Source organism: Oncorhynchus mykiss, chromosome 9 (genome assembly GCF_013265735.2).
Source record: "Oncorhynchus mykiss isolate Arlee chromosome 9, USDA_OmykA_1.1, whole genome shotgun sequence".
Classification (NCBI taxonomy): Eukaryota; Metazoa; Chordata; class Actinopteri; order Salmoniformes; family Salmonidae; genus Oncorhynchus; species Oncorhynchus mykiss.
Genome location: NC_048573.1, coordinates 1,351,862 through 1,364,587, shown reverse-complemented (window position 1 = coordinate 1,364,587; position 12,726 = coordinate 1,351,862). Strand labels below are relative to the sequence as shown.

Sequence of the window (12,726 nt, the reverse complement as noted above, 5' to 3'; positions counted from 1 at the left end):
TTACAGCCCAACACCGTGCAGAACGTTTTTCATTTGCCAGAGAACACCAAGATTGGCAAATTCGCCACTGGTGCCCTGTGCTCTTCACAGATGAAAGCAGGTTCACACTGAGCACATGAGACAGACGTGACAGTCTGGAGACGCCGTGGAGAACGTTCTGCTGCCTGCAACATCCTCCAGCATGACCGGTTTGGCGGTGGGTCAGTCATGGTGTGGGGTGGCATTTCTTTGGGGGACCGCACAACCCTCCATGTGCTCGCCAGAGGTAGCCTGACTGCCATTAGGTACCGAGATGAGATCCTCAGACCCCTTGTGAGACCATATGCTGGTGCGGTTGGCCCTGGGTTCCTCCTAATACAAGACAATGCTAGACCTCATGTGGCTGGAGTGTGTCAGCAGTTCCTGCAAGAGGAAGGCATTGATGCTATGGACTGGCCCGCCCGTTCCCCAGACCTGAATCCAATTGAGCACATCTGGGACATCATGTCTCGCTCCATCCACCAACGCCACGTTGCACCACAGACTGTCCAGGAGTTGGCTCAGGAGACCATCCGCCACCTCATCAGGAGCATGCCCAGGCGTTTTAGGGAGGTCAAACAGGCACGTGGAGGCCACACACACTATTGAGCCTCATTTTGACTTGTTTTAAGGACATTACATCAAAGTTGGATCAGCCTGTAGTGTGGTTTTCCACTTTAATTTTGAGTGTGACTTCAATTCCAGACCTCCATGGGTTGATAAATTTAATTTCCATTGATCATTTTTGTGTGATTTTGTTGTCAGCACATTCAACTATGTAAAAACAACAACTATTTAATAAGAATATTTCATTCATTCTGATCTAGGATGTGTTATTTTAGTGTTCCCTTTATTTTTTTGAGCAGTGTATATTTCGATTCATGAATCCATTTGTGTTATTTCATAGTTTTTATTTCTCCACTACTATTCTACAATGTAGAAAATAGTAAGAGTAAAGAAAAACCCTTGAATGGGTAGATGTGTCCAAGCATTTCTGTTAGCTAAAAACAGAGTCCCATCTGCCCTGAATGACGGGTCGCACTGTTGTTGTCACATTTATTTCATGATTCACATTTGTTCTAGAACATTTGGCATGAAGTTAATGTCCATATCAGAACACTAGACCGAGCTAGTGTTCTGATATCGCGAGATGACGTAAAGTTAATGTCCGTATCAGAACACTAGATGGAGTTAGATATCGCGAGATGACATGAAGTTAATGTCCATATCAGAGCACTAGATGGATCTAGATATCGCGAGATGATATTCAACTAGAAGTACTGTAAGTGAAAGTGAAAGTAAAGTGTGAAACTCCACCTCCCTTTTCCTCCGTTATTTCTGTAACAGACGTCGTGTTACATTCTGTTCGTTGCCAAATTCGCCTTTCAACTGTTTTGGTTTATTTTTCTAAACTCCTAATAGTTTTATTGACCAGTTACAAACAGCTTTACCTTGGAGTCAGACTGGTTTTGTTCGTGAAATGAAGACCTTTCCGACCTCGGCGGTCTGGTGTTTTGGGATTCTGTTCATCAGTGTTTCATTGATAACGACAGGTAGGACACAACATTATTCCTTCATTATTTAGCCTGTAGGATATTTTATTATCTGAACATAATATTAACAAGAAAGAAACGGGGAGAATTCAAGTGCAGGATCATAACCGAGTGCAGGAATTGTAGATCTTTTCGTCTTTTCGTCTGATCAGACGGGGTAGTTTGGGTGTGGTGCTGTAGGGTAGAAACACTGTTTTCACGATACTTCGATACAACAGTGACTTTTTCGTAGCAGGTTAGGAGAATTTACGATGTAGGTTAGGATAATTAGTTAAGTTTAGGTAAAGTGTTAGCGAAAATGCTCTCCTAACTTGTTACGAAAATCGTAGCTGTATCGACGTGGCGATACATAAAGTAGAGGATGTTAAATTGTTGGGCTAAAGGAAGTGTAGCCATGTTTATGACTAGAAAGAGGAGACGTTTTACACCGAAGATGGAGAGAACACATTACACCGGTTTTAACGTCTCTACCGGTTGCCAACAGAAGTAAAGACGGATTCAGGTTTGATATTCGCCTGTAGTTTTCCTTACTCCACCAACAGCAGTTAGGGACCGTCAACATAGTGACAAATCACATTTTTCTAATTTCAACAGCTCTTTAACCATTACTCCTAAAACTTTCAAAACTGGTTCAAGCTAACGCGATGGCATAGACACACAATGCAAACACTTTTTGTCGATTTACATGTCGCACAATTTTAAATTATTTATATTTTTTAATTTCAATAGCTCCCTGGTCATGTGACCTAGTGCCTTCAAACAAGTTTCAGAATGTCCACTCAGTGGGCCTACACATTGCACACCCTTTAGTTTGTCCATTTTCATCTACACAATTTCACATTTTCAATGTTTTTCAATGTTTCTAAATTCAATAGCACCTTGGTAATGTGACCTACTGACCTCAAACAAGGTTCAGAATGTCTACTGACTACCCTTCTATATTGCACACCCTATATTGCCACCCAGGAGGCCCATAATCACCCCTTTCAATCATTTGCTTGCCCTTGTTTGAAGTCAGTAGGTCACATGACCAAGGAGCTATTGAAATGTCAAAGTATGTCAAATTTGTGTGAGATTAAAATCGTAGCTTGCATCAGCAGGCTCTGTCGCAGCCGGCCGTGACCGCGAGGCTCATGGGGCGGTGCACAATTGGGCCAGTGTCGTCCATGTTAGGGCCGACTGGGATATCTCATCTTGCCCTTGCGACTCCTGTGTTTCCTCTGACACATATAGTTTAACACCATCTAGTCAGAATACAGGAAGGTTATATAGTTTAACTCCATCTAGTCAGAATACAGGAAGGTTATATAGTTTACCTCCAGCTAGTCAGAATACAGGAAGGTTATATAGTTTACCTCCATCTAGTCAGAATACAGGAAGGTCTATAGTTTAACTCCATCTGATCTAGTCAGAATACAGGAAGGTTATATAGTTTAACACCATCTGATCTAGTCAGAATACAGGAAGGTTATATAGTTTAACTCCATCTGATCTAGTCAGAATACAGGAAGGTTATATAGTTTAACTCCATCTAGTCAGAATACAGGAAGGTTATATAGTTTAACTCCATCTGATCTAGTCAGAATACAGGAATGTTATATAGTTTAACACCATCTAGTCAGAATACAGGCAGGTTATATAGTTTACCACCATCTGATCTAGTCAGAATACAGGAAGGTTATATAGTTTACCACCATCTGATCTAGTCAGAATACAGGAAGGTTTAAATAGTTTACCTCCATCTGATCTAGTCAGAATACAGGAAGGTTATATAGTTTAACTCCATCTGATCTAGTCAGAATACAGGAAGGTTATATAGTTTAACACCATCTGATCTAGTCAGAATACAGGAAGGTTATATAGTTTACCACCATCTGATCTAGTCCGAATACAGGAAGGTTATATATTTTAACTCCATCTGATCTAGTCAGAATACAGGAAGGTTATATAGTTTAACTCCATCTAATCAGAATACAGGAAGGTTATATAGTTTACCTCCATCTGATCTAGTCAGAATACAGGAAGGTTATATAGTTTACCACCATCTGATCTAGTCAGAATACAGGAAGGTTATATAGTTTAACACCATCTAGACAGAATACAGGAAGGTTATATCGTTTAACACCATCTGATCTAGTCAGAATACAGGAAGGTTATATAGTTTAACTACATCTGATCTAGTCGGAATACAGGAAGGTTATATAGTTTACCACCATCTGATCTAGTCAGAATACAGGAAGGTTATATAGTTTAACACCATCTGATCTAGGCAGAATACAGGAAGGTTATATAGTTTAACACCATCTGATCTAGTCAGAATACAGGAAGGTTATATAGTTTAACTCCATCTAGTCAGAATACAGGAAGGTTATATAGTTTAACTCCATCTGATCTAGTCAGAATACAGGAAGGTTATATAGTTTACCTCCATCTAGTCAGAATACAGGAAGGTTATATAGTTTACCACCATCTGATCTAGTCAGAATACAGGAAGGTTATATAGTTTAACTCCATCTAGTCAGAATACAGGAAGGTTATATAGTTTACCACCATCTAGTCAGGATACAGGAAGGTTATATAGTTTAACTCCATCTGATCTAGTCAGAATACAGGAAGGTTATATAGTTTACCTCCATCTAGTCAGAATACAGGAAGGTTATATGGTTTACCATCTGATCTAGTCAGAATACAGGAAGGTTATATAGTTTACCTCCATCTAGTCAGAATACAGGAAGGTTATATAGTTTACCACCATCTAGTCAGAATACAGGAAGGTTATATAGTTTAACTCCATCTAGTCAGAATATAGGAAGGTTATATAGTTTAACTCCATCTAGTCAGAATACAGGAAGGTTATATAGTTTACCTCCATCTGATCTAATCAGAATACAGGAAGGTTATATAGTTTAACTCCATCTAGTCAGAATACAGGAAGGTTATATAGTTTACCACCATCTAGTCAGAATACAGGAAGGTTATATAGTTTAACTCCATCTGATCTAGTCAGAATACAGGAAGGTTATATAGTTTACCTCCATCTAGTCAGAATACAGGAGGGTTATATGGTTTACCATCTGATCTAGTCAGAATACATGAAGGTTATATAGTTTACCTCCATCTAGTCAGAATACAGGAAGGTTATATAGTTTTACTCCATCTAGTCAGAATACAGGAAGGTTATATAGTTTACCACCATCTAGTCAGAATACAGGAAGGTTATATAGTTTAACTCCATCTGATTTAGTCAGAATACAGGAAGGTTATATAGTTTACTTCCATCTAGCCAGAATACAGGAAGGTTATATAGTTTAACTCCATCTAGTCAGAATACAGGAAGGTTATATAGTTTTACTCCATCTAGTCAGAATACAGGAAGGTTATATAGTTTACCACCATCTAGTCAGAATACAGGAAGGTTATATAGTTTAACTCCATCTGATTTAGTCAGAATACAGGAAGGTTATATAGTTTACTTCCATCTAGTCAGAATACAGGAAGGTTATATGGTTTACCATCTGATCTAGTCAGAATACAGGAAGGTTATATAGTTTACCTCCATCTAGTCAGAAAACAGGAAGGTTATATAGTTTACCACCATCTGATCTAGTCAGAATACAGGAAGGTTATATAGTTTACCTCCATCTAGTCAGAATACAGGAAGGTTATATGGTTTACCATCTGATCTAGTCAGAATACAGGAAGGTTATATAGTTTACCTCCATCTAGTCAGAATACAGGAAGGTTATATAGTTTACCACCATCTGATCTAGTCAGAATACAGGAAGGTTATATAGTTTAACTCCATCTAGTCAGAATACAGGAAGGTTATTTAGTTTACCTCCATCTGATCTAGTCAGAATACAGGAAGGTTATATAGTTTACCTCCATCTGATCTAGTCAGAATACAGGAAGGTTATATAGTTTAACTCCATCTAGTCAGAATACGGGAAGGTTATATAGTTTACCACCATCTAGTCAGAATACAGGAAGGTTATATAGTTTAACTCCATCTGATCTAGTCAGAATACAGGAAGGTTATATAGTTTACCTCCATCTAGTCAGAATACAGGAAGGTTATACAGTTTAACTCCATCTGATCTAGTCAGAATACAGGAAGGTTATATAGTTTACCTCCATCTAGTCAGAATACAGGAAGGTTATATAGTTTACCACCATCTGATCTAGTCAGAATACAGGAAGGTTATATAGTTTACCTCCATCTAGTCAGAATACAGGAAGGTTATATAGTTTACCACCATCTAGTCAGGATACAGGAAGGTTATATAGTTTAACTCCATCTGATCTAGTCAGAATACAGGAAGGTTATATAGTTTAACTCCATCTAGTCAGAATACAGGAAGGTTATATAGTTTACCTCCATCTAGTCAGAATACAGGAAGGTTATATAGTTTACCACCATCTAGTCAGGATACAGGAAGGTTATATAGTTTAACTCCATCTGATCTAGTCAGAATACAGGAAGGTTATATAGTTTACCTCCATCTAGTCAGAATACAGGAAGGTTATATGGTTTACCATCTGATCTAGTCAGAATACAGGAAGGTTATATAGTTTTACTCCATCTAGTCAGAATACAGGAAGGTTATATAGTTTACCACCATCTAGTCAGAATACAGGAAGGTTATATAGTTTAACTCCATCTGATCTAGTCAGAATACAGGAAGGTTATATAGTTTACCTCCATCTAGTCAGAATACAGGAAGGTTATATGGTTTACCATCTGATCTAGTCAGAATACAGGAAGGTTATATAGTTTACCTCCATCTAGTCAGAATACAGGAAGGTTATATAGTTTACCACCATCTGATCTAGTCAGAATACAGGAAGGTTATATAGTTTAACTCCATCTAGTCAGAATACAGGAAGGTTATATAGTTTACCTCCATCTAGTCAGAATACAGGAAGGTTATATAGTTTACCACCATCTAGTCAGGATACAGGAAGGTTATATAGTTTAACTCCATCTGATCTAGTCAGAATACAGGAAGGTTATATAGTTTACCACCATCTAGTCAGGATACAGGAAGGTTATATAGTTTAACTCCATCTGATCTAGTCAGAATACAGGAAGGTTATATAGTTTAACTCCATCTAGTCAGACTACAGGAAGGTTATATAGTTTACCTCCATCTAGTCAGAATACAGGAAGGTTATATAGTTTACCACCATCTAGTCAGGTTACAGGAAGGTTATATAGTTTAACTCCATCTGATCTAGTCAGAATACAGGAAGGTTATATAGTTTACCTCCATCTAGTCAGAATACAGGAAGGTTATATGGTTTACCATCTGATCTAGTCAGAATACAGGAAGGTTATATAGTTTACCTCCATCTAGTCAGAATACAGGAAGGTTATATAGTTTACCACCATCTAGTCAGAATACAGGAAGGTTATATAGTTTAACTCAATCTAGTCAGAATACAGGAAGGTTATATAGTTTAACTCCATCTAGTCAGAATATAGGAAGGTTATATAGCTTAACTCCATCTAGTCAGAATACAGGAAGGTTATATAGTTTACCTCCATCTAATCAGAATACAGGAAGGTTATATAGTTTAACTCCATCTAGTCAGAATACAGGAAGGTTATATAGTTTACCACCATCTAGTCAGAATACAGGAAGGTTATATAGTTTACCTCCATCTAGTCAGAATACAGGAAGGTTATATGGTTTACCATCTGATCTAGTCATAATACAGGAAGGTTATATAGTTTAACTCCATCTAGTCAGAATACAGGAAGGTTACATAGTTTTACTCCATCTAGTCAGAATACAGGAAGGTTATATAGTTTACCACCATCTAGTCAGAATACAGGAATGTTATATAGTTTAACTCCATCTGATCTAGTCAGAATACAGGAAGGTTATATAGTTTACCTCCATCTAGTCAGAATACAGGAGGGTTATATGGTTTACCATCTGATCTAGTCAGAATACAGGAAGGTTATATAGTTTACCTCCATCTAGTCAGAATACAGGAAGGTTATATGGTTTACCATCTGATCTAGTCATAATACAGGAAGGTTATATAGTTTAACTCCATCTAGTCAGAATACAGGAAGGTTACATAGTTTTACTCCATCTAGTCAGAATACAGGAAGGTTATATAGTTTACCACCATCTAGTCAGAATACAGGAATGTTATATAGTTTAACTCCATCTGATCTAGTCAGAATACAGGAAGGTTATATAGTTTACCTCCATCTAGTCAGAATACAGGAAGGTTATATGGTTTACCATCTGATCTAGTCAGAATACAGGAAGGTTATATAGTTTACCTCTATCTAGTCAGAATACAGGAAGGTTATATAGTTTACCACCATCTAGTCAGAATACAGGAAGGTTATATAGTTTACCTCCATCTGATCTAGTCAGAATACAGGAAGGTTATATAGTTTACCTCCATCTAGTCAGAATACAGGAAGGTTATATGGTTTACCATCTGATCTAGTCAGAATACAGGAAGGTTATATAGTTTAACTCCATCTAGTCAGAATACAGGAAGGTTATATAGTTTAACTCCATCTAGTCAGAATACAGGAAGGTTATATAGTTTACCTCCATCTGATCTAGTCAGAATACAGGAAGGTTACATAGTTTACCTCCATCTGATCTAGTCAGAATACAGGAAGGTTATATAGTTTAACTCCATCTAGTCAGAATACAGGAAGGTTATATAGTTTACCACCATCTAGTCAGAATACAGGAAGGTTATATAGTTTAACTCCATCTGATCTAGTCAGAATACAGGAAGGTTATATAGTTTACCTCCATCTAGTCAGAATACAGGAAGGTTATATGGTTTACCATCTGATCTAGTCAGAATACAGGAAGGTTATATAGTTTACCTCCATCTAGTCAGAATACAGGAAGGTTATATAGTTTACCACCATCTGATCTAGTCAGAATACAGGAAGGTTATATAGTTTAACTCCATCTAGTCAGAATACAGGAAGGTTATATAGTTTAACTCCATCTAGTCAGAATACAGGAAGGTTATATAGTTTACCTCCATATGATCTATTCAGAATACAGGAAGGTTATATAGTTTAACTCCATCTAGTCAGAATACAGGAAGGTTATATAGTTTACCACCATCTAGTCAGAATACAGGAAGGTTATGTAGTTTAACTCCATCTGATCTAGTCAGACTACAGGAAGGTTATATAGTTTACCTCCATCTAGTCAGAATACAGGAAGGTTATATGGTTTACCATCTGATCTAGTCAGAATACAGGAAGGTTATATAGTTTACCTCCATCTAGTCAGAATACAGGAAGGTTATATAGTTTACCACCATCTGATCTAGTCAGAATACAGGAAGGTTATATAGTTTAACTCCATCTAGTCAGAATACAGGAAGGTTATATAGTTTTACTCCATCTAGTCAGAATACAGGAAGGTTATATAGTTTAACTCCATCTAGTCAGAATACAGGAAGGTTATATAGTTTACCTCCATCTAGTCAGAATACAGGAAGGTTATATGGTTTACCATCTGATCTAGTCAGAATACAGTAAGGTTATATAGTTTACCTCCATCTAGTCAGAATACAGGAAGGTTATATAGTTTACCACCATCTAGTCAGAATACAGGAAGGTTATATAGTTTAATTCCATCTAGTCAGAATATAGGAAGGTTATATAGTTTAACTCCATCAGATCTAATAAGAATACAGGAAGGTTATATAGTTTACCTCCATCTGATGTAGTCAGAATACATGAAGGTTATATAGTTTAACTCCATCTAGTCATAATACAGGAAGGTTATATAGTTTAACTCCATCTAGTCAGAATACAGGAAGGTTATATAGTTTAACTCCATCTAGTCAGAATACAGGAAGGTTATATAGTTTAACTCCATCAGATCTAGTAAGAATACAGGAAGGTTATATAGTTTACCTCCATCTGATCTAGTCAGAATACAGGAAGGTTATATAGTTTAACTCCATCTAGTCAGAATACAGGAAGGTTATATAGTTTACCTCCATCTGATCTAGTCAGAATACAGGAAGGTTATATAGTTTACCTCCATCTGATCTAGTCAGAATACAGGAAGGTTATATAGTTTAACTCCATCTAGTCAGAATACAGGAAGGTTATATAGTTTACCACCATCTAGTCAGAATACAGGAAGGTTATATAGTTTAACTCCATTTGATCTAGTCAGAATACAGGAAGGTTATATAGTTTACCTCCATCTAGTCAGAATACAGGAAGGTTATATGGTTTACCATCTGATCTAGTCAGAATACAGGAAGGTTATATAGTTTAACTCCATCTAGTCAGAATACAGGAAGGTTATATAGTTTAACTCCATCTAGTCAGAATACAGGAAGGTTATATAGTTTACCTCCATCTGATCTAGTCAGAATACAGGAAGGTTATATAGTTTACCTCCATCTGATCTAGTCAGAATACAGGAAGGTTATATAGTTTAACTCCATCTAGTCAGAATACAGGAAGGTTATATAGTTTACCACCATCTAGTCAGAATACAGGAAGGTTATATAGTTTAACTCCATCTGATCTAGTCAGAATACAGGAAGGTTATATAGTTTAACTCCATCTAGTCAGAATACAGGAAGGTTATATAGTTTACCTCCATCTAGTCAGAATACAGGAAGGTTATATGGTTTACCATCTGATCTAGTCAGAATACAGGAAGGTTATATAGTTTAACTCCATCTAGTCAGAATACAGGAAGGTTATATAGTTTAACTCCATCTAGTCAGAATACAGGAAGGTTATATAGTTTACCTCCATCTGATCTAGTCAGAATACAGGAAGGTTATATAGTTTACCTCCATCTGATCTAGTCAGAATACAGGAAGGTTATATAGTTTAACTCCATCTAGTCAGAATACAGGAAGGTTATATAGTTTACCACCATCTAGTCAGAATACAGGAAGGTTATATAGTTTAACTCCATCTGATCTAGTCAGAATACAGGAAGGTTATATAGTTTACCTCCATCTAGTCAGAATACAGGAAGGTTATATGGTTTACCATCTGATCTAGTCAGAATACAGGAAGGTTATATAGTTTACCTCCATCTAGTCAGAATACAGGAAGGTTATATAGTTTACCACCATCTGATCTAGTCAGAATACAGGAAGGTTATATAGTTTAACTCCATCTAGTCAGAATACAGGAAGGTTATATAGTTTAACTCCATCTAGTCAGAATACAGGAAGGTTATATAGTTTACCTCCATATGATCTATTCAGAATACAGGAAGGTTATATAGTTTAACTCCATCTAGTCAGAATACAGGAAGGTTATATAGTTTACCACCATCTAGTCAGAATACAGGAAGGTTATATAGTTTAACTCCATCTGATCTAGTCAGAATACAGGAAGGTTATATAGTTTACCTCCATCTAGTCAGAATACAGGAAGGTTATATGGTTTACCATCTGATCTAGTCAGAATACAGGAAGGTTATATAGTTTACCTCCATCTAGTCAGAATACAGGAAGGTTATATAGTTTACCACCATCTGATCTAGTCAGAATACAGGAAGGTTATATAGTTTAACTCCATCTAGTCAGAATACAGGAAGGTTATATAGTTTTACTCCATCTAGTCAGAATACAGGAAGGTTATATAGTTTAACTCCATCTAGTCAGAATACAGGAAGGTTATATAGTTTAACTCCATCTGATCTAGTCAGAATACAGGAAGGTTATATAGTTTACCTCCATCTAGTCAGAATACAGGAAGGTTATATGGTTTACCATCTGATCTAGTCAGAATACAGTAAGGTTATATAGTTTACCTCCATCTAGTCAGAATACAGGAAGGTTATATAGTTTACCACCATCTAGTCAGAATACAGGAAGGTTATATAGTTTAATTCCATCTAGTCAGAATATAGGAAGGTTATATAGTTTAACTCCATCTAGTCAGAATACAGGAAGGTTATATAGTTTAACTCCATCAGATCTAGTAAGAATACAGGAAGGTTATATAGTTTACCTCCATCTGATGTAGTCAGAATACAGGAAGGTTATATAGTTTAACTCCATCTAGTCATAATACAGGAAGGTTATATAGTTTAACTCCATCTAGTCAGAATACAGGAAGGTTATATAGTTTAACTCCATCTAGTCAGAATACAGGAAGGTTATATAGTTTAACTCCATCAGATCTAGTAAGAATACAGGAAGGTTATATAGTTTACCTCCATCTGATCTAGTCAGAATACAGGAAGGTTATATAGTTTAACTCCATCTAGTCAGAATACAGGAAGGTTATATAGTTTACCTCCATCTGATCTAGTCAGAATACAGGAAGGTTATATAGTTTACCTCCATCTGATCTAGTCAGAATACAGGAAGGTTATATAGTTTAACTCCATCTAGTCAGAATACAGGAAGGTTATATAGTTTACCACCATCTAGTCAGAATACAGGAAGGTTATATAGTTTAACTCCATTTGATCTAGTCAGAATACAGGAAGGTTATATAGTTTACCTCCATCTAGTCAGAATACAGGAAGGTTATATGGTTTACCATCTGATCTAGTCAGAATACAGGAATGTTATATAGTTTACCTCCACCTAGTCAGAATACAGGAAGGTTATATAGTTTACCACCATCTGATCTAGTCAGAATACAGGAAGGTTATATAGTTTAACTCCATCTAGTCAGAATACAGGAAGGTTATATAGTTTTACTCCATCTAGTCAGAATACAGGAAGGTTATATAGTTTACCACCATCTAGTCAGAATACAGGAAGGTTATATAGTTTAACTCCATCTGATCTAGTCAGAATACAGGAAGGTTATATAGTTTACCTCCATCTAGTCAGAATACAGGAAGGTTATATGGTTTACCATCTGATCTAGTCAGAATCCAGGAACGTTATATAGTTTACCTCCATCTGATCTAGTCAGAATACAGGAAGGTTATATAGTTTAACTCCATCTAGTCAGAATACAGGAAGGTTATATAGTTTACCACCATCTAGTCAGAATACAGGAAGGTTATATAGTTTAACTCCATCTGATCTAGTCAGAATACAGGAAGGTTATATAGTTTACCTCCATCTAGTCAGAATACAGGAAGGTTATATGGTTTACCATCTGATCTAGTCAGAATACAGGAAGGTTATATAGTTTACCTCC

At 36.6% G+C, this 12,726-nt stretch overlaps 1 protein-coding gene across 1 annotated transcript in view; it reads left to right on the top strand.

Moving 5' to 3' along the window:
• Window positions 1-1,325: 1,325 nt before the first annotated feature.
• Window positions 1,326-12,726, top strand: part of LOC118965952 (butyrophilin subfamily 1 member A1-like) — a 62,056-nt gene continuing 50,655 nt past the window's right edge. The window contains exon 1 of the mRNA XM_036987032.1: window positions 1,326-1,571. Within this exon, the coding sequence (XP_036842927.1) occupies window positions 1,499-1,571 (73 nt within the window). The 5' untranslated portion in view covers window positions 1,326-1,498. The remainder of the gene's footprint in view (window positions 1,572-12,726) is intronic.